Source organism: Malaclemys terrapin, chromosome 3 (assembly GCF_027887155.1).
Source record: "Malaclemys terrapin pileata isolate rMalTer1 chromosome 3, rMalTer1.hap1, whole genome shotgun sequence".
NCBI lineage: Eukaryota > Metazoa > Chordata > Testudines > Emydidae > Malaclemys > Malaclemys terrapin.
Window position 1 is genome coordinate 9,682,018 of NC_071507.1, and position 23,678 is coordinate 9,705,695.

At 43.5% G+C, this 23,678-nt stretch overlaps 1 protein-coding gene across 3 annotated transcripts in view; it reads left to right on the top strand.

The window, feature by feature from the left end:
- Positions 1-23,678, top strand: part of PLCB1 (phospholipase C beta 1) — a 627,096-nt gene that overhangs the window by 574,463 nt on the left and 28,955 nt on the right. The window contains exon 32 of one of the 3 annotated variants that reach the window (XM_054022548.1): positions 15,348-15,412. The exons of the other annotated variants lie outside the window; for them this stretch is intronic. Coding sequence (XP_053878523.1) covers positions 15,348-15,386 — 39 coding nt within the window. The 3' untranslated portion in view covers positions 15,387-15,412. The remainder of the gene's footprint in view (positions 1-15,347; positions 15,413-23,678) is intronic. 3 annotated transcript variants of the gene reach the window in all.

Consider the following 23,678-nt stretch of genomic DNA (forward strand, 5'->3'; position numbering starts at 1 on the left):
ATGGAGACAGCTTCATTAAAGTCAGTGGAGAGAAAAATTAGGCCTTTTCAAGTAGTGTTTGTGACTCACAAAACTTTAATAAGTAAAAATATTCACTAGTCAGCCAGTGCTTTGTATTTCTGGAATTTGCTTTGCAAACACTATGCAGGGGGAAAGGGAGAAAGAATACAAGTGCACTTTCCTCTGCTTTGCTGCTCAGTGCCAGGTTCTTCTGCTTCTCCTTCTCCTCCTCCCCTCCCATGATTTGCCTCATGCACATGCTCACTGCTCACAGAGACTGCTTTCATTTCCGTCTCATTGTCCTCTCAGCTGCTTCCGGAACTCGTATCCTCCTGCTTTAGAAATACGTTGGAGACCCCATATCTTTGCCCTGTTGGGACAGATGCATCCGGCATGCAAACTGTACATGCCACATGTGAGCTAACTAAGAAACAAAATTAAAATTTTAATCAAAGCCTTCACGCTTTTACTAAGTATTAAGCAGCAGATTGTTAGGCATGTAAGTAGGTCACACATTGTGTTGAACGATTGTGCTTTGTCCTTAGCCATCTGGCAGCATGAATCAACGTCAGCTGGATGCAAATATAACTCTGCAAAGGTGACCTTGGTAACAGTATTGGTCCATTGAGCAGAGACCACAGGAGGGTTACCTGCATTCACAAGTACATTTTAAGGATAAAACCGAAAGTGGCATTGCACGATTTCTAATGCTGGGAAACCTTCAGGATATATGGCCACAACTGTCAATACCAGTTAAACAGTCTGCAGTTTTTCATTGATAACTATCTGTAGTTTCAAATCAGCAATTGCTTTAACCAATAGTCATAAATCTGGATTTTCAGTGCATGCCTCAAGGGCTCACTGAAATTCAAGTGAGTTACAAAAAAGCACAAGGAAACCAAATAAGATGAAAATTATCCTTTGTGTTTGATTGCTGTTTAAATAAAAAAGGGTGTGGGGAGAGAGACATTTCCAGGTATTATCCAAGACATGTTCTAGAGTGAAAGCCATCGTTCTTTTGAACACTGAAAAGTAATGGACTAAAAAAAGAGCTCACTGTTGGAGGCAGGGAAGTAACTCATCTCTTGAAACGTAAACCATGAAACTCACTGAAATCTGAGAAAACCTATAACTAAAACCGTTAACTTGACCGTAACACTCTCAGATCAAATCCTGCCCCACGTTTTTTGTTTTTTAAAGCCTTTGCAAACCCTAAGACCAATAGAAATGTTTCAGTTTTTTTAATGCCAAAAGAAATCAGTTTTAAAAAATAGAATTCCCTTATGTCGATTCCAACCCAAACGTCACCGCTTTGAATGTGTGCTTAAGAGTTATGCTGGAATGGAGTCTTATATCTGTATTTGAATATCTAACTTTAGGTGCCCAAGTTTGGAATTTTTGCCATAAGTGACAGAGGACATAGTTTCCGTGGCAAGATTAGAACCCAGTTCTGATGACTCCCAGGCCTGTCCACTAAACACTAGATCCCATAATCTCTTATGGAGATTGTTGAGCCTTTCACAGTGTGAATGCACTGGTAGAGTAAATGCTTCTTTAAAAAGAAATAAAAAACTTTTAGGGAGAAAATATAAAGGAGAGAGGGCAGATTTATAAGTTTCCAAGGTTCCATGCCATCCATATCATGGGTTTACCATTTGGCAAACCTACACCCGTAACTGAAGAGACCATGCGGATTCCTGAATTCTGCCTTCCCAACCATCTAATCCACTTCATTAAGGAAGCCCTTACAAAAACAGAATACAAAATATCAGATGGTTGTGTGTGACTATTTGGCTGAAAAATGTGTGTTCAACTATAATAAGCTAATTGTCTTCAAATTTGGATCGTGTTTCCTTTGCCAGTGATGACTATGAAATATAGGCATTTCAGGGTTTCTAGCTTCAACTCTGTTAGGGTGATGAAAGCACAACATTTCAACGGGAACATAAAGGGAAAACATTTTTCTCCCATTTAAAAAATGTTTGACCCAATTGTACTCAATTAAAAATAAATAAATAAAATCTCCTTTATGCTGATCCCAAGCATTGAAAAAGAATTTGTCTGAGAAGGTTACAAGAAAGTTGAAGTGGAAATTGGAACTCAGCCTTACCCATGTATTCACTGCCAACAAACACTGTCGTATATTAAATATCAGATCAGGGGTAGGCAACCTATGGCATGCATGCCAAAGGCGGCACGTGAGCTGATTTTCAGTGGCACTCACACTGCCTGGGTCCTGGCCACCGGTCTGGGGGGCTCTGCATTTTAATTTAAATTTAAATGAAGCTTCTTAAACATTTTAAAAACCTTATTTACCTTATATACAACAATAGTTTAGTTATAGATTATAGACTTATAGAAAGAGACCTTCTAAAAACATTAAAATGTATTACTAGCATGCGAAACCTTAAATTAGAGTGAATAAATGAAGACTTGGCACACCACTTCTGAAAGGTTGCTGGAGCCCTGTATCAGGCCAACAGCTCCTACCATATTCACACACTAATTTCAATGACACTACTCACATGAGGGCAGTGAATAGAATTTGGTTCTTTGAAAGCAGTCTGGAATTAAACAGGGAAAGAGCAGCAAAGACTGTACTATAATATTCAGGGGCATTGTTGTCCACTGGAGGTCACTTTTTCAAATATAAGGGATAATTGTTTCTTCTAAGAAGAGTAAACATCTGTTTCATTATTAAAACCACTGAGAAATGTATTCATATCAATTACTGATGGATGTGGCTCAGAGGAAGTCTAGAATGCCTCGTGGAATATTTTTGATACAGAAATATAAAATGTGTAATGACAGTGATACTCTCATTTTATTTGTGTTGCTTTAGACTTAAATTTTATGGGGGTTTTGGTTTTGTTTTATTTAAGGCTTCCAGATTTACTTTTTCCTCTCGAACAAGCAGCCCAGTTATTCATATGGAATAAAATGTCCAGTGAACTTTACCATTTTTCTGCTTGGAATTAATTTGGAAAGAGACCTTTTTAGTAATTTATTCTTTATTTTTAATTGTTCAGCTAACCATTTTTGAACAAATTTCAGCTTCTTATTTATTTGTGAATGGCTCACTTAGATTATTTACTGTTATTTGTGAGTTTGCCCCCAATCATATGGCATTATGGGCCTCCTTGAGCGCCCATTGAAGTCAGTTAAAAGACTTTCCACTGACTTCAGTCAGAAGTGGATTGTACTCTGGGGGGTCAGGGAGGGGGATTCATAGGCCTATTGAAGTCAATAGGAATTATGCCATTGACTTCAGCAAAGCCAGGATTTCACCCTGAATGACTGCAACTTTTTAAGCAGTAGAATAGCAAGTACTGACCAACAAAATCTCATGCTCAAGTACAAATTGACATACAATGATGGGTATTCATCTAGACTTCAGTTCAAGAAAGCATTCATATTCAAGATAGCACTTTAAATGTAAGCACATGCTGTCCTTAAGAGGCCATAAAGAGCAGCCATTCTCAAACATTTGGGAAAGTATTTTTGCTCACAAAGCAAAGTTCACAAATAGACAATAAAATGGACCACAGATTGCCAAACTGAATAATCATTCAGAATTCAAGCAAACGTACCTAAACACTTTTATTTTAGTGTTGGGTGTAGGGGCTCTTAGAACTTCTGCAGCTCTATTCAAGACCCTTTCCCTGAAGCGAGAACATTGGTGGGTTTTCAGTCATCCAATTTACAATTCCATCAGGATTAACTTTCACTTTTAAAATAAGAAATATCTGAGTGCCTGAAAGGGAAGCCACTCAGTCTGACATTTTTAAAAACCCTTTGTCAGTTCTTTCTCTGCTTCCACAACTCAATTCACACTGGTGCACACACACACACACCAAGCCTTTTATATTTATTTAATTTTTCTTCTGCTTAATTTAATTGCATTTATTAATGGATTAAGTCAAATGAAATAAACACGATTCCTAAAATGTATCTGCATTAGTACCACATATAACTCATCACTTTATCACCCTTGTGCATCTCCAAACCCTGATGCTACTGCTGGATGATTTGGCTCCAGCCCAGGGCAGAGCAGCCTAAAACTGCACTAACTTGTGCCATCTGGCTCCAGTCCCAGTGGAGCAGTTATACGGATCTCCGGACTAGAGATCACCTGCCACCTTTCCCAGCCCTGCTCCAATGTGGTCCCTGTGCTGCTGTAGCTGGCTCTATTCCATTTGAAAGTTTCCTGACACCAGAGCAACCTCTTTCCCTAGCCAGTACAAAGGGCCCTGAACAGAGCTGAGGATCTGGCCCAAAATCTTACTGTCTTTTCAGCGTTCACAACCTACAAGGAATCCAGTGTTTGTTCTAGTTCTCCTAAGTCTTGGACAATTGTGCAAAGTCATCCCTGAAAAAATCAGAAAGCTCCTAAATAATGAGAATATTTACTTTCCTTATATATATATTGAGAGAGAGAGACAGTAAATAAACTATATAAAGATATATATACACCTCTACCCCGATATAACGCTGTCCTCGGGAGCCAAAAAATCTTACCGCGTTATAGGTGAAACCGCGTTATATCGAACTTGCTTTGATCCGCTGGAGTGTGCAGCACCGCCCCCACCCCCACCCCTGGAGCACTGCTTTACCACGTTATATCCGAATTCGTGTTATATTGGGTCGCGTTATATCAGGGTAGAGATGTATATAAAATAAGAATCAATTTGCTTTATAGACCTCTGTCATGTCCCCCTTAGCAGTCTCTTTTCTAAGTTGACCAGCCCCAATCTTTTTAACATCTCCTCGTATAGAAGCTTTTCCATATCCTTAATCATTTTTGTTGCCCTTCTCTGTACCTTTTTCATTTCTAATATATTTTTGAGATGGAGTGACCAGAACCACACACAATATTTAAGGTGTTGGCATACCATGATTTATATAGTGGCATTATGATATTTTCTGACATATTATCTGTCCCTTTCCTACTGGTTCCTAACATTCTGTTTGATTTGTTGACTGCTTCTGCACATTGAGCAGATGTTTTCAGAGAGCGATCCACAACAACCCCAAGATCTCTGTCTTGAGTGGTAAGAGCTAATTTACATATTGTGACAGACCCAGACCAGAGGGGTACAGGAGTCTGGTAGAGGGCAAATATACTGGTCACTGGATGAGTAATTTTCTGTTCCCTGAGTGACCAGAGAAGGGGCTGCACTAGAGTAATCAGGAACCTGCTAGAACCTGTTAAGGCAGGCAGGCTAATTAGGACACCTGGAGCCAATTAAGAAGAAGCTGCTAGAATCAATTAAGACAGGCTAATCAAGGCACCTGGGTTTTAAAAGGAGCTCACTTCAGCTTGTGTTGTGAGTGTGAGGAGCTGGGAGCAAGAGGCGCAAGGAGCGGGTAAGGGTGTGCTGCTGGAGGACCGAGGAGCACAAGCGTTATCAGACACCAGGAGGAAGATCCTGTGGTGAGAATAAGGAAGGTGTTTGGAGGAGACCATGGGGAAGTAGCCCAGGGAGTTGTAGCTGTCATGCAGCTGTTACAAGAGGCACTATAGACAGCTGCAGTCCACAGGGCCCTGGGCTGGAACCCGGAGTAGAGGGCGGGCCAGGGTTGCCCCCAAACCTCCCAATTGACCTGGACTGTGGGTTCTTCCAGAGGGGAAGGTCTCTGGGCTGTTCCCCAACCTACATGGTGAATCTCTGCGGCAAGAAAATCCGCCAATAAGTGCAGGACCCACCAAGATAGAGGAGGAACTTTGTCACAATATGTATTGTTGGAATTATGTTTTCCAATGTGCATTACTTTGCATTTACCAACATTGAATTTCATTTGCCTTTTTGTTGCCCGGTCACCCAGTTTTGTGAGATCCTTTTGTAATTCTTTGCAGGCTGCCTTGGACTTAACTATCTTGATTAATTTTATATTATCTGTAAATTTTGCCACTTCACTGTTTAACCCTTTTTGCAGATCATTTATGAATATGTTGAACAGTATTGGTTCCAGTACAGATCCCTCGGGGAACCAATATTTACCTCTCTCCATTTGGAAAACAGACCATTTCTCCCTACCCTTTGTTTCCTGTCTTTTACCCTGTTACTGATCCATGAGAGGACCTTCCCTCTTACCCATGGCAGCTTACTTTGCAAAGAACCTTTGGTGAGGGACCTTGTCAAAGGCTTTCTGAAAGTCCATGTACACTGTAGCCACTGGATCCCCCTTGTCCACATGTTTGTTTGACCCCGTCCAAGAATTCTGTTAGATTGGTGAGGCATGATTTCCCTTTACAAAAGCTGCATTGACTCCTCCTCAACAAATCATGTTCATCTATGTGTCTGATAATTCTGTTCTTTATTATAGTTTCAACCAAGTTGCCTAGTACGCTTACCAGCCTGTAATTGCCAGGATCGCATCTGGAACCCTTTTTAAAAATTGGCATAACCTTATCCGTTCTCCAGTCATCTGGTACAGAAGCTGATTTAAGCGATAGGTTACATACCACACTTAGTACTGCAATTTCATATTTGAGTTTCTTCAGAACTCATGGGTGAATAAATACTAATAAGTCACCCAGGACCAAATGGTAATTTATCAGTTTGTTCCAGAATCTTCTCTATTGACACCTCAACATGGGACCGTTCCTCAGATTTGTCACCTAAAAAGAATGGCTCAAGTGTGGGAATCTCCCTCACATCTTCTGCAGTGGGAAATATGCAGAGGCAATAATTAGAGAAGGAAGAAAGCTTATTCACCACTAACTAGTTATTTCAGGTATTACTCCTACATGTCCACACTACCTGCCTATGGTCCCTTCTTCCTCAGAGCTCTTCCCTAGAACTCTGAGGTTTAGAGGAAGGAGCTAATATGATTAGGATAGCATGGCCCTTCTATACATTCTGCTCTGGAAGTTTGGTGAGAACCTTTCTGTGGTTCTCTGTCCTGGAGGTTCCCAAAGTCCTGACACTAAGCGGGAGCTGCATATCTTATATGGGTGAATGTGCAGAGACAATACAGTCAAAGCACTGGGCAGGGATCTCAAAGTTCAGACTTTTTTTCTAGTTTCTATTCCACTGTCTTTTGAGTCTGTTTGCTTAACACAACACTGAAAAGAAAGGGATGGGTGTTCTCTTAAAACACTCAGTCAGTTGAAAGTATTTTTGTTGAAACCTGAGACCAAAAGCGTGGGCCAGTGAGGGTCAAACTGAGATGCCACCTCTGAACCTGCAGATCTCCCTTTGGCAGCAGAACTGTTTATTATTCTGCTGCAAGGCTGGGAGAAGCTGGAATTGGGGCATCCAGGAAGGGGGAGGTACATACACACCTGTGTCCCACGGGGTTCCAGCCCAATAAGAAATCAGATCTCCCTTGGACTGTATATAAAAGTGTAAGTGTGTCATTCTTTGATTCTCTATTACTCAAAAGTGAAATTGGCTGTGTGGAGGTATTCAGTCCGCAAATTCCCTTGTTGTATAGATTTGTTGTTCATACAAACTGTGGAACTAGACTGTAAACATAGAATTATATACCACTGGCTGGGTTAATTGAAAACCATTTGTGTGGAGTGCTGTAATTCTTTAGAATTAAATGCTGCTTGGATTGGGAAATCTGTGATTTTAAATTGACAGGAAATTGTTTATTGTAAATTGATCTGAAATAGGCACAGTTGTACTGAATTCGTTCAATATTAGCAGGATTTTCTACTCCGCAAATTGATATTAAGTCAGCATGAGTTTACCAGAATCCGTTCAATATATTATCTGAATGAGGCTAACTTTGGCTTCAGTGAGAATGCGGCTGAAAATGTGTGGTTAAAAACGAAGAAAATCGCTTCTTATACAATATATAGAATGGAGAAGGGACTTGCCCATGTGGCACCTTGAAAACCGTAATTTGGCTTATATACTAAATCTGGCAAAATAAAAGTAAATAATGATGATTTGCTGAAAAATCTTTTGCATATAAGTTTTTTCTTCTGTTCATTTGGTTTGTGATTTTGAAACCGTCAAATTTTGATTTGAGGAGACAGCATTTTTCTTGATACGGCATTTGAGAACTGCAAAAGGCTCTTTCTGGTACAACCTCATTGAGGAGGTGCATTGGACTAAATCCTTTCACAGAAGAAGCTCCCACTACCCCTCTCCCCCCAAAAAGCAACACCATATGGTCTGGTGCATTTTGAGCATAAGATAATGATCTAGAAAGGCTGCGTTTTAGCCCCACCTCTGCAGCATAGTGGCCTTATCAATGCTTTTAACTTTCAGCTTTTTACAAACCATATTAAGTTTGAGGTCGGTAAATATAGTTCAGCTCATTTTACAGATGGGGAAATTGTGGCTGATAGAGGTCAGGAGATCTGCTGAAAGTCACACAGTAGCACAGGCAGGATTGTTAGAATGTCAGACTGCTAAATTTATGCCAAATCCACTAGACCATGGAGACTCTTAGACAAGTTGCGTCCTCAGTCCAGTCTGATTCTGATCTCAGTTGCACCGATGTAAACCTGGAGTCACGTCAGTGATATCAGTGGAGTCACTCCAGATTTACACAGGAACAGGATCTTGGGTAGGGCGAGCAACATTTCTGAACCCCAATGTTCCAAATCAAAATGTGTTGTTTCATCATAGAGATAGCAGGGGAAATTGGAGATTTGATTTGGAGATCAAAGCATACAGGCCTCAGCTGTGAGTTGCATGCCCAAGCAGGGAAGTAATGGGGCATATGGATCTCCTTACATCCCCATGTAGATTACCCACATCACACTGAGAAGCGGGGAGAGACAACAGCTGCTACTGGGCTGTTGCTCCACTTTCCACGTACATAGGTGGGGAGAGTCACATTCCTCCCTGTACGTAGCCAGCCCAGAGGGGCAAGTAAGTTGTACCAGCTAAAGGGCCTGAACAAATGACTTCCCCCATGGAGCAAAGGGGGAATTTGGGAGCTGATTGTGATCCCTGGAGTCACATTCAGTTCCTGTCTTGCTCTTGGGGCAGCGTAGCTATGCACTGCACTTGACTTACACTCTAGCCCAGCGGTTCTCAAACTGTGGGTCAGGCCCCCAACATGGGTTGCGACCCCATTTTAATGGGGTCGCCAGGGCTGGTTGAGACTTGCTGGGGCCAGAGCCGAAGCCTGAGCCCCACCACGTGAGGCGGAAGCTGAAGCCTGAGGGCTTCAGCCCTGGGCAGCGCAGCTCAGGTAACAGGCCCCCTCCCTGGGGCGAAGCCCATGGGCTTCAGCTTTGCCCTCCTGCCTGAGGCGGTGGGACTCCGGCTTTGGCTTTGGCCGACCCAGGGCGGTGGGGCTCAGGCGGGCTCAGGTTTCAGTCCTCCCTCCTGGGGTCGTGTAGTAATTTTTGTAGTCAGAAGGGGGTCGCGATGCAATGAAGTTTGAGAACTCCTGAGTTTATTACCCAGAAAAATAATATTTAACAATAATTGATTCCAATAAGAACAAATTAACCAAAGCCCAAACCCATTTCCCAGGGTCAGTTCCCCACATTAGTTACTACTTGTGTGAATTCTTTGACCTTAAAATTGCTCAAACAGTAAGTTTGGGAGCCATTGTGGCCTAGTGGCTAGGACACCTGGTGTGGGACTTACGAACCCTTGGTGCAATTCTCAGCTCTGCCACTAGAATGCTGGGTGATGTTGGGCAAGTCACTTCCCCACCAGATGCTTCAGTTTCCTCATCTGTAAAATGGGGATAGTGATACTGACCATCAGCTTTTTCAGCATGTCTTGGAACACTGCATTCACAGGTGGACACCCTATTTATTTATTTTTTTACCCATGGATCTCTTACACTTCTTGTCAAGGAACACCTCTTCCCTCTTTTGTGGGTAGGCCCTAATAAAACACAGGCTGATATACAGCTAACAAAGGAAATTACTTATGTATCAATAATGACTTAACGCCAGATTGTGGCTTGTCGTGTGTACTGGCACAAGGGAGCAAAGTGGGCATAAGATACAGGAGGGGAAGTAGGCACTGCAGAACAGCTATGTTTGCCCTTGTACAGGTGGCTGAGAAACGGGAGGAGCCTTGACTCCACCCCACCCCTCCCCCAGCCCATCTGACAGCATACTTATACCCATGTGTCAGGGAGCATATGCGGATCTGGAGCATCAAGGTGAGTGGGAGAGAGATTGTGCCGCCCCAAATCACAACAAACACCCTCCTGTGCTGCTCCAGTGGTAGCGTTACATCATCCTGGTCTAGATCACACACGGATCATCTAGCCCTTTATGTGTCTCTTTCTAGGCCCACCAGACTCTCTTGAGAAATTGGTTCATGGCCTGTAGAGAGGCGGTGTAGTTCCCCGACCCCCCAGAAAAGGACAAGCCTCTCCTAACACCAAAGTGGGCGGAGCCAGTGAATCCTGCGCCCGCCCCACAGAGGTCAAGGCGCAGGACAGGAAGTATAAAAGCCCAACCCCAGAGCTCACTAGAGGAACAGCTGCCTATGTCAGTGTGTTGACTGTCTGAGGACCTGAGCCCATGACACACTACTGCCCGCCAACCGGGCGTGAATAACTGTTGTGTTTTGCCTCTACTGCTACCACGGCGAGAGACTCCTGCAGCCAAGCTAATTCCCCATCACAACTGAAAGGAAGTAGCGCGGCGGTGTGGTTCCCCGCCACCCTGGAGAGCCAAACCCCTCTACATGGCCACAGGCATATTAATTCACCTCTGAGCCTCATCTGTTAGAAATGAGGCGATTTATCTACTTCAAATTAACATTTGTAGAGCGCTTCTTTACTGAAGAGTATTATTAGAGGCAGATGATGGCAGAGATGGTAAAAGAACTCAGGACCACTTGGCTTCTAGGCTCGCACTTGATCCACCATGCCATTCACAGGATACTTAGAACCGCTGATCCTCCCAAGAAACACTGACTATTCCCAGATTTGAGGTTTTTTTGCAAAAATCCAAACACTGAGAAAACAGGCCATGCAAAATTATATTTAAAAAAAAAATTCAAACAATTGGATAAATTTAACTATGTAGGAAAATGATTCAATTTCATTGAAAACAAAACTTTTGCTCAGCAAAACGATTAAACAATTTAAAGTATGAACCGAAGGGAGGTTGAGCTGTCCTGGAATGCTGTTTTAGGCCCCAGTTCTACAAAGACAGCATGCACGAGGTTGACTTGAAGCACGAGTGGTTCCATGCTGCTCAGTGTAGACATGGTCTTAAAGTTAAGCATGTGTTGTAAATATTCGCAAGATTGGAGCTTAGATTATAATGAACATGATTCAGCTCTACTTAATATCAAAGAAAAAATTACAAAAAGCCTAATCAAGTTTCTAATCAATATGATGAAAAAAATATGCTTAACAATGAAGGTACTCATACAAAGCCTTTGACAGATTTGTACTCCCCATCTGCTGTATAACATGAGTTATAAAAAGCAGTTACGAACATAAACTCAATGTATTCAGTCTCAGATCTCAGACAAGTCTGAGAGGAGAAGGAGGGTGGACCACTAGAAGGACTTTGAGACCAGAAATGTAAAACACTCTTTTTGGTGGACTTTGGGACAGTACAGGACATCCATACATTAACTATTGTCAGATAAATTGAAACATGTTTATAACCTTTGCATTTTAAATGCTTATCTTGCATTGAATGATTTTTGTACTTGATAGTAGTAGGGCTTCTCTACATAAATGCTGGGAAAATACAGCATTGCAAATTAATTATGGATAACAGAAAAAATATACTCATTTGACTCTGATCTCCTAAGAGCTAGTCCGTCATTCAGAAGCATAGTGTCTTCTTTCTGTGATGTTCCCTGAACATTACTGTGACTAATAGCTATTCAGGTGCATTTTTATGATTTGGGAAGCAGTACGTTCTGTCTGTGTTGCATTAATTATCTGCAGATTTAAAATGTTTCACCAAAAGCCATTTAACATGACTACTGTGCATGCACAAAGGCATCTAAAATCTATTCCTTGCTAGAATAAAGGAGTTGCTGGTTTTTAAAGACAAGGTCCATGTAACTTACAATACAATAAATGTAGTCGTAACAAATGAAATCAAGAGCTTCAAATTCGGAGTTCATTTTAATCCTTGTGTTTCTTCCTGACTATCTCTTTCTTATGCTGCAAGACAATTCTGTTCGCTGACTGGAACTCCATAGCAAGCGAGCACTCTGTGGTAAATATGTGTGTGCAACACATGATTTATAATGTCTGATATGCTCGTGCTAATTGGATTAAAAAAATAGCAATAGTGGCAGAACACATACATAATATAAGTTCTGAAAATATTGTAGAATTTGAATTATGTCCACCTTAATTTGAACTAGGGTGTCATATGTTGTAACTTTATATCACAGAGGGAATTCAGGCTGTCAGTTAGCTACAGCTGCTATACAGATATCTCTGTTACATTTGATTGACTGTGTTTTGGGTACTTGCTAATAAGGAAGGTGAAAATCCCAAGTATGGCAGAGGAGAATTGTTTTATTGTCACTTTTGGATATTATTTTTTCGAAGTGATTAGCCATTTTGAACCTGATTTTCAGCTTCCAGCTAGGTGTTATTTGCATGTTCGCAAATGTGCACATACTTTGCACACGCCCCTCACCGTGGGCACACCCCAGATCCCCAACTGTGAACAAAAAAGGCTACAGGAATACCTAGCCCTGTGAGTATGTAAAATTGGGATCGCTTGCATGCAAAGCAAACACGCCTTTTCACAAACGCAAATGTGCGCTTACAAGGAGGTAGGCTAAAAATAAGATCCTTGAAGTAAGGAACAGGAAGAGTATTAAACAAAGTAAATAAGTTAGCCCTGGGATGGAAGTTAGTGTGCTGCAAGGTCTGTTTTAAGGAAAATTCCAGGGGCCAAATTCAGACCTTATGTAATGGATGCAACTCTCCTGGAAGCAATTAGGCCAAATTCTGCAGTGACAAAATGGTAATGTAACTTAAACCTCACATATAATTGTAGCATAAAACTGGTGCAAGTGCTAAACTAATGCAACTGCAACTGATTTATTCGTCAGCAGGTATGCAAAACAAGTGTAACTTCCAGGCCAAAAGGGCCAGAAATTAAAGTGCCCCAGGAAAAGTAACAAGGGAATATGTACAATAAAGCAGCCGTCTCATCCCACTGTACATTTCACCTTCTCGCTGCTACATTTTTTCTGCTGTAATCCCCACATTCTGCTCCCTCCGCATATATTATGGATTTACTTTGCAAACTCCACTATCACGAGTGCCCATTTTCTGACCAACTTATACCCAACATGTAACTTACAACACCATCTATGTCACTGCTAATGTAGTAACTTTACAGCCCAAGGTGAAAGAGAGTTCAAGGGGAAAACAGATAAAGTGTTTTTATTCTTTCATTGTGATGCAATATAGGAGGGTTTGTAAGTTCTGTTACATATTAATTTCATTTCAAATCCAGCCATATTAAGTTAGTTGATGATGATTTTTTTCTCCACTGTGTTTCAATTACAAGACATTTATAAATCCAAATGAATGCAAGATGAGCACACAATGCATAAAATGCATTGTTCTCCTTCTTCACCATTGCCCAGGAAGTGACTTGGTCATTGTGATCAGTTTACAAAAATGCTTTAAGGGGAAACATTTTGTGAAAAAATTTAAGTATTACTTCAGCTGCTAAGTTACAGAAACTTTATTATTATTTTCATTATAATAGAACATGAAAACTCTTACCTTTGTGCTACTCATTTCTTTCTATTTCAGTTGAAAAGTTTGTTTTCGATGCTTTCTTAACAAACTTAACAGACAACCATCTAGGGCCAAGCATCATTGACTTTCATTAATTTGTGCCCAGCTATCATACCAGGGCTGACTTTGGCCCAGTGTCACCATGTATTTAAAATATACAGTGGTGTCGGTAATATTTCCTATTCTGAATATATGGAGCACCATGTACGCCATGGTGTGGTAGACACCAAGGTTTTAATAGCACCCACTGTACTGCGAAAATAGCCATGAAGTTTTAACTCCTACAAACAGAACTAGAACTGCAGTCCTTATTCATGCAGCTCCCATCAACATGCAGCAATCACATCACTCACCACTGCAATCTCTGCTGGGGTAAAATATCAGCTGTTACCATACAGCAATGCTACACAACAGTTTAGGACAATAGATGAAGAATATACTGCCAATCGCAAGTGGAAAAGTAATTTTAGTAGGGAACATATATTTGTTTGTAAACTGATGGTGTTCTAATCCATCTCCAAATAAAAGCTACACTTTAGTCAGCACCAAAAAGTTACCTTTCTGAAGTATAGTTTTACTAACAAAAAGATAACCTTCAAGGTAATTGTCCTACGTGGACCCCTTGGAGTTTTTTGGATGCTTCTAGGCTAGAGTTCTTTCCTTCGGGGCCTCTCTGACCCAGGCCTGTACTCTCTTACTGAAGGCTACCTTTACCCCCTTTACATTCGGGGTGGTGTATAATGAGCTACACCTGTCCCAGAGAGTCAACAATAAATAACCTGCAGCTCTCTGGAGGGTTCCAATGCCTGCTAAGAGGGTGGGGTAATATGAAAATCCTGCCACTCTTTTAAATGACCCAAATATGAATTTTGACACTGGAAATCAAATGCAAATTTAGGTGGTTTTGTTTCAGTTTGTTTTGTTTGTTTTTGGTGGATCAGAATATTGGTTTTATACCTTATCCCGAAAACGTCACCACCAACAGCATCATGCCCAGAAGCTCCCTCTGCTCAGGCATTGGTTCAATAATGACTCAAAAGGAAGTGTTCCATCTGTTGATTCTCTAGCACCACTTTCTGAAGCATTCTGGGGTTTTGCTTGAAGATCTCCTATCTAAGAACTGATTAAGGCCAATCCCGCTTAGTTTAAGAAATCTGGCATGATCAGAGACTGATGTGATATCTCTGTAGTGACCTTAGATACTCCTTCCAATAGGAACCAGAGGTGGCATGGCTGGTTGCCATTGTCCTTATGGAAATACACTTCCCCCCCCCCATCGAAAGAATATGTCTCTTTTTTGAGGAAATTATTTTTTCTTCAATGTGTCTGAGCTCCAGCTGCACCCAGGCTCAGATCTCCCACACAGAAGCATGTTGAAACATTGTCCTCTTTTAATAAAGAGTGACAGATTATGTTTCCTAGATTGGTTTGACTGCCTAATGTGTTCCTACCAACTGGTCAAATTCACTGCCTAATGTGTTCCTACCAACTGGTCAAATATTAATGAGCCAGCACTTAGAAGGGCAGAGTGATCTTTCTGTTGTTCATTAAGTGCCTAGATAAAAGAGAGGTTACTTTTTTGTACTGCACAAAATTATGTAATTTTAGTTTAGAGTAATTGCTAATCACCTAAAATTGAAATGATCCTTGGTTTTGTTTTAAAGAGCATAGAAGAACAAGAAGTAGAGGAAAAACAGAAGTAGAAATGGAATATGAGACTATAGTGAAAGTGAGTGAAACGTTCCCCTTCTTATCTAGTAATGCTAATGTTGTTTTCATTTTTCATGTCAAAACATGAGTTGGTAGGATCCACAGTTTACTTCCCATTGGTTCACCTGATAACTGAAATCTCTGACGGTTTTGAGCCCTTTTATTATCTGCTGGCTGCGTAATGTATGTTGCCACTGGTGGTTATATTCTTTTTAGACTGGGAAAGCAGTTTGTGGCTTCTTCGCATCACGCCCCACCCCACTGTTTTGTTTGTAATGCTTTTGCCTCACCTCTAATGCAGTGATCAGGAGATGCATGTAGCAGCATGACTATAAAAGTTTTTCAGGCAGCCATCTCCACTGCCCTTTTGATCATCTGAGCATCTTCTGTTCCATCTCTCAGCCTACCCCACTGTAGGAAGTCAGAGCCAAAATCCTATTCCCCCGAGACTACCCACAGAAGGCTAAAGCCCTGTTTCCCATAGACTACTGGAAAGTCCCCTGAAAAAGCAAAGAGAGATTATGGGGAAGGAGAAGAGGGGACTTAAAGTCTCCAGAGGAGGGCATCAAGGACTGGCAGCATCAGAGAGGGGAAGGGAAGTGGGACAGAGTGGGGCACGAAAAGCATTAGAGGCGTGAGGGAAGGGGAGATTCAAGCCTTGTTGATAGGAAAAAGGGAGGAGCACAAGCTAATAGGGTTCAGAAGAGAGTGCCAAGGCAACAGGTCATAGGGACGGGGGAGGTGAAGAGAGGTAACCAGGGGATGGGAGAGGTAGGGAAAATTGTGGCAAGCAGAATGAATTTACGTCAGTGAAAGGGAAGGAACGGGAAATTAGTGGAGCACAAGGAGAGATTAAGAGACAAAAGGGGGAAATTATTCTGGTGGAAATGAAGAAGACTGAGGAAAAGACAGGCACACCCACCAGGAAAGATGAAAGTAGAGTATAAGAAAATAATTTCTTTCTTTAAATTTGCTTTATAGAAGGGTTGATGCCAAAAATGCCCTAGCAGAAGGGATAAGAGTTTGATTGTGTGTCACAGAGCAGTGAGGATATGATTGTGTAGGAGGAAAGAAGCATGGGACAGCTGCTTGTAGATGCGGATGTATATGGGATCTCAGGTTTTCTTCTGTCTAGGGGATGAAAATAAACTGATTTGATTATTAATCAGTCATTTTAGTTTGCTTTGTGCTGATCTTTTGCCATACTGATTCTACCTTTCTGAATGTTTTAATATGCTTTGTGTCTTGCTGATGGAATAAGAACAAGTTCTTTTGAAGTGCTGTCGCTTTGGGGGGGACTAGCAAGGGGGTGGACTAAGTATTGTAACAGAACATAATTTCCCATTGGAGAGTTCCCGTAGTAAAGGATTTCAGATAATCGCTAGGAAGGCACTTACCTTTTTTTGCATACAATAGATATTTTCAGTGTCTTAGGGCCAGATGGTGGCGGAGGATTAAGGGGCAACAGCCTTCACAGAACCGCTACTTCTCCTCCTTCCATACAGGTAAACAGAGAGGAAGAGGAGGGCTGAGAAGTGAGTGGAACACACACAAGTGAAGCAATTTGTGCCAGTTGTCAGTCTTCTGCAGGTCCTCACCCCAGCCCTCCAAGATGCCGATTTTGACTCTAAGTCACAATCTAGTTACTGGTGTGCTTCTGGGAAAGCACAACCACATGTTGTTGCCCCTTGCTCAGAGCTTTGGCAAAGCCACAAATTATCCCGTAATCTTTAAAAATGCAGGGCATTGCAATTGATGGTTACAGATATTTGGAGGAGGACCTCAGACATCTAATCTTAAAGAAGGAGGTGATTGGGCCACACAAGGTGGTACTGCTGAGACAGAGATCTGTGATGGGGAAGTGGTCTGGCAGTAGTGGAGGGAGAGAAGATGTAATTTACTGCAATCTCTGTAGCTCTCCTCAAACATTTTTAACACAAGATTCTTATGCGCCTTGAAAATAAATACCTCTCACTTTCTGTAATTCATAATCCTTGCTATCAGTAGCTCAGGATCACATCTTGTTTGGATCTAGAGTTACACTCCTTTCTACTGTGGTGGCTACAACAAAGTCAATAGTGGTTAGACATCTTGGTTGCTTTGATCTGTTTTCCATGCTGGCCACTATCATTTCATTGCTTCCTTGTGCTCCCCCATGTGTTGTTTTATCCACCTGTTTTCTGTTGACTTACAATTAGATTGTAAAAGCTTTGAGGGAGGGACAGTCTCTTCACAGCTTCATAGATTACAAAGCTACAAGGGACCAGTTGAGTCATCTGTGTATAACACAGGCCATAGGACTTCAATGAATTAACTCCTGTTTGAAGTAGAGGATATTATATGTTCATATAGAGCCTACCATATTGGGACCATCTTCAGGAACTAGTTAGAAATCGATCCAGGTAGCACTCAGTCTGCAAGGTGGCTACATCCCTTTGGGATTTGCCATGATGACAGCAGTTTGGGGCCCTAGCCTCTAGTCTCTACTGTAATAGAAATAATAAATAATGTATATGTTTATTGATGCTTAAAATGTCACCTTAATTTGAGTCACATTGGTTTTCTGATGTGCATGATCTGTCTTCTGACCACATGGATGCTACCATAGTCTTCACGTATCTATTAGGGTTGCCAGGCATCCGGTTTTCAACCAGAATGCCCAGTCAAAAAGAGACCCTGGCAGCTCCGGTCTGCACCACCAACTGGGCCGTTAAAAGTCTGGCTTGCGGCACAGCAAGGTCCCAGGGCTAAGGCAGGCTCCCTACCTGCCCTGGCTCCGTGCTGCTCCCGGAAGCGGCCATCAGGTCCCTGGCCATCAGCTCAGGTGGCCAAGGACTAGGAGGCTCTGCATGATGCCCCTGCCCTGAGTACCGGCTCTGCAGCTCCCATTGGCCAGGAACCACGACCATTGGGACTTGTGTGGGGTGGTGCCTGCGGGTGTAAAGGCAGCGCGCACCACACAGAGCCGTCTGGCCGCCCATGCACAGGGATCTGGCAGCTGCTTCCTTGGAGTCACAGTAAACGCCGCCGGGACCCTGCATCCCCCCCTGCACCCCAACCCCCTGGCCCAACTCAGAGCTCCCTCCTGCACCCCAACCCCCTTATCCCCAGCCGCACCCCCAGCTGGAGCCATTACCCTCCCCGCACCCAACCCTCTGGCCCAGCCCAGAGCCCCCTCCTGCACACCAAACACCTCATCCCTGGCCCCACCCCCAGCCAGAGCCATGAACCCCCTGCACCCCAACCCCCTGCCCCAGCCTGGTGAAAGTGAGTGAGGGTGGGGAAGAGTGGGTGGGGGATGGAGCAAGCAGGGGTGGGGCCTTGGAGTAGGGGCGGGGCAGGGGTGTTCAGTTTTGTGTGATTAGAAAATTGGCAACCCTAGTATCTATACATACTGTTGCATGCTTATAATCTCTTATTTGAATGTTTTTAGTTGTTGTAAGATCTCTTGCAAAGAGAATAATTAACTTGTGAAACACAATGTGTTTAAAGCAGACATTTCACTCTAAATAGTGCTTAGTTTTCTTCTCTCAGCTTGGCAGAATTAGGCCACAAAACTCCTAGGGCTGGTTCTTGCTTGTCATGAGCTCTAGGTTCAACTATCGATATACAGGAAAGCACTGAACAAGCATTTTCATGTACAAACTTATTGCAACAAAAGCAAGTGGTACTGTGAGAGCATAATAAATACCTCGGTATCCTGATGATGTGCAGAAGGAACAGTCTGGGTGATTTACAGGAGATGGCAGCAATAAATTGGCAACAGTTTGCCAGGGAGCTGAAAGTTCTTTGTTTATATGCAAATGTCATGAGGATATTGATTTCTGCTTCTAGGAGATGTACTATCTTCTTTCCTGAAAACCTGAAGGGCTAGACTAGAGCTCAGTTTTTTTTTAAATAACTCAACTAACATTTAGAAAGTCAGAAATAACACTAATAATAATAACACCAGCTGCTACCTGTGTCCATCACTCGCTGTTTTTCCCCATCTCCTATAGAGTATTTCATCTTTAAAGCTTTAGCTTTCCCACTGTGACCAGACAGCTTTTACTGTGATATTGTGAGGGGACATTACATTCCAGGGTAGATGCATTTGTTGATTTTCCAATCACACACTATCCTAGGGTTACCATATCGGAGCCTCTGAAAAAGAGAACACTCCAAGGGACCCAGGCCCCGCCCCAACCCCGCCCCTTCCCTGCCCCGCCCCAACCCCGCCCCTTCTCTGAACGCTCCGCCCCCTGCTCCTTCCCCTCCCCTGCTTCCCACGTATCAAATGTTCGCGGGAAGCCTGAAACAGGCAGGCAGCAGGTAAGCTGGGGCACGATGAGACGCAGCCCAGTCCAGCCCCCCCGGCCAAGCGGCTTCCTCCGGCGGCCAGCCAAAAGGCTCTGGCCCCGGCGGCTCTGGCCCGGCTCGTGCCCTGGGGCGCCAGCCGAGCACCCCCAATCCCGGTCGCTCTGGCTCAGCTCAGGCCCCAGTTCCGGCCGCCAGCCAGCGGCCGAGCACCCCCAGCCATGGCCGAGCGGCGCCTGCCGGTGGCCGAGCACCCCCAGCCCCAGTTGCTCGGGCCCAGCTCGGCTCGGGCCCTGGTTCCGGCCAGCGGCCGAGCACCCCCGGCCCCACCAGCCCCGGCCGAGCAGCTCCGGCCAAGCACCCCCAGCCCCGGTCCCAGCGGTTCCGGCTCGGCTCGGGCCCCGGTTCCATTGCCTTTTTTTTTTCAGTTTTATTTGTTTAAAAGGAAGACAGTGATATTGCATTGGCAAATTCCCCATAGAAAGAAAGAGTGGAACAAAAGAATAATAAAGGCACCTCAACTTTTCCTCATTTATGTAGGACAGTCTTATAATATGCATCCAGATATCCTCCAATCACACAAGCTGAAAATTGTTCCACTTTACTGCAGTTCTGTAACCATGCGGGAACCAATCCTGTCTGTGTTCTGTGCACATCCAAAATTCCTGCTGAATGACCCGCTCTGGGAGCGAGTTACCAGTGACCCAGGGGTGGGGCAGCAGGAGGGTGGGGGGAGGGCACTGGTGGGAGGGAAAGGGGGGAGCCCAGCACTGGGGCAGCAGGGGGTGTGGGTGGGGGAGAGGGAGAGGGGAGAACCCAGGACTGGGGCAGCAGGGAAGTGCAGGGCGGAATCCAGGGCTGGGTTAGGGGGCAGCCAAAAATTTTTTTGCTTGGGGCAGCAAAAAACCTAGAGCCGGCCCTGCTGATATCAGGGTCCTCTCTGAGAAGTTTTCAGTTGCTCTGGGATGCATACTTTAGCCCCATCCCAGTTGTTCTAGTGGATGAAACAGGAACATGAGTACTTCTGCGAATTAGAGGAAGAGTGGCACACCCATCTTCTTGAGCGACTAGTTCCTTGCTCACCTGCTTGGGCCAGCATTTGTAATGAGCCTCCCAACAAGGCTGTCTGGATAAGGCTGCAGCATTATCACGCTCATGGCCAGGCCTGTGTGTGGCTGTAAAATCATAGTACTGCAGTTTCTCCAGCCACCTGGCAAGCTATCCCTCAGGACTTGTGACTTTAAAGAGCCACTATAAACTTCCTCCCATGCAAATAGTGCGGGAAATGGTCTATAAATTTAACCACTTTCAGGCGGTGCGATAATTTCTCAGGAGAATTTAGATTTTGTTGTAACAAGCTACCACCCTCTTAAGTCCCTTGTGTTCTTGCATCCGTACTGCCCCCAGACCATAAGCACCAACATCCGTGTCCAATACGAAATGGGTTTTGAAACATGGCTAGGCCAAGACAGGAGCAGGAACAATGGTTCAGCTCTCAGAATGCTACATCACTCCCTGTTGACCACTGAAATGGCTCCCTTTCTCACCCAACCTCTGCAGTGGTTTTGCGATACAGGCAAACCCACCACTGAGCCTTCTATAATAGGAGCAGTGCCCTATAGAATGGCACATCTGTGAGTGTCTGGCACATTGGCCAGCTCTATACAGCCTCAGTTTCCCTTTTTATCAGTGGAAATTCCCTCGCTGATTTTGTACCTAAGGTAGAGGACCTCTTTTTGGAACAACTCTGATTTCTTTGGGCTCAGTTTCAAATTGGCCAACTTCAGGTTATCACGGACCATTTGTCAATGTTTTAGTTCCTGCTCCAATGTTTTCGCAAGCACCAGGATATCCTACAGGTAAAACAGGATGAGCTGAGAGGGACAGTCTTGTAACACCCTCTCCATTAGCCTCTCAAGTGTGGCTGGTGCATTGCACAAGCCAAAAGCCATCACTTTAAATTGTCACAAGCTCTGTTCTGCTGTGAAAGCAGTTTTTTCCTCTGGATCCACTTTCAATACCCACTTTTAAGTGTCAGTGTGAGAAAACCAGCTTGAACCTGCTATAGCATCCAGGGTATCGTCCATTCATGATAATAGATAAGAATCCTTTAAAGTGACTTCAGATATTTTTTTGTAGTCCACACAGAAACTGGGGTGCCATCTTTTTTCGTAACCAGAACTATGAATGAGGCTGATGGGTGAGGCCGAAGCACTAGTTGAAGACTTGATTATGCCTTCCTGAGACATTTCCTTGATGCCCTGTAGTGCTCCTTCCCTGTAGCTACAGGTAGGTGAGGTTGCTGTTTAATGGGTTAGTTCCCCCCAGTATCACTCTTGGGGCTGACCAGTGCAATACAACATATATCTTTGTTAGATCAGGAGAACAACTCCTGATTCTTTACCAGAAAGTACTGTAGACTGTTCTGCTCGTCCCCATTTAAGTGTGTTATACTGAGCTGGAACGAATCCAATAGAAACTCTTGGAGTTCACCTTTATTCCCTTTCCTCTTGTAATTATCTTCTCTACCAATGTTTACCCGATCTCTCACATATGGCAACTGCATCCCTTTGTTTACAATTGGCTGTTTGTCAGAAACCCGCCACAAACAAGCGGGGCTCAGTTCTTGTTTCAGAGCCACAAGAGCTTTAGCAGCTAAGATTCCCCCAAGACCCTGGGTCTCAAAACAGATTTCAAAACTCCGCATCTTGCCCTTGCTGGAAAGCTCCCACAGCATGTGGCTGTTACAATGGTTCCTGCCCCTTTGGAGCAGGACAATTAGTTCACTGCAAACCAGTTGCTTATAAACCATTTGTCTCACATGGGCCATATCTTTATAGGGAATTTCCACAGACTGAATTTGTAAGATACCCATTTGTAAGATACCAATGCCTGGCATTGGTTGCGCAGTTATTAGCCACAATGAAATCCAAGCCAATTATTAGCTCACCCACTGTTTCTGCCATCCAGATTTCTTGCTCCAATTTCAGAGGTCCAATCTTCAAACCCAGTTTTCGAACTGGTTCCCTGACCCCAGTCTCTGTCTCCACTGGAGACCAATTAGGGGGTTCAGTTTGGGATTCTTAGACTTTTTAGCATCTGGGCTAATAACTGTTATGTTTGAGCCTGTATCAATTACCCCTATACCATTACAAATCCTATTATAGACTCGATAGTCCAACTCCCTTTACTGTTGTTTAATGGCCCACATTTAAACAAAAATTCTGGGACTGATCTTTGTATTCCAAGCTTTGCCCCTTCAGATTGGTATTCCCCCCTTTCCCAAACTGGGAGAGAGGTTTTCACCAGACCCTTGTGACAGCCATAAATTTATAAGGATCCTTCTTTTTGTGGCCAATTTTGTCACAGTACCAGCATTTAACTGAACTGTTTCTGAACACAAAAGTAATCAAATTTCAGGAAACAGCTTCTTTTGCTCTCAACACCAAGAGCATTCTTTTCAGCCTGCACCCTGACCCAGAAATCTCTCCCCAGGTTTCTTCCACGGATAGCCCCAGTGCTTTCAGCTGCTCCTTTAGACTCTCTCTCTCTCTGTCTTCAGTACTGTCCCAAACACGAGCCAAACCCTGATCTGTATCTCCTAATTTGGGCCACCCAGGCCTCCACAACCAAAGGGTAAGGGTCATTTTGAGCCCCCAAGCTCACCCTCTCCCCAATAGCTTCTCTGCAAGATGGAAAGAGGACAAGCTATACAGAAGGAGGGAGAGGAATGGGAATCCTTTCAGGGGATCACATGGCCCTTACTCCCACATGAGATAGCATCAGGTTTTGCTTCAACAGAATTCATGGCCAAAGTGTATGCCCACTCGTATATATAATGTATAATATAATGTATAACTCTCGTTAGCATTGATGGTAGTTAGGCATGTCTGGCTGAATTCATCAGATCTAGTTGCACAACTTCATGCAGCGATTCACTGTATTCTGCTACACATAGGTGTAGGGGGAATTTTCTTTCCGCAGGTTAA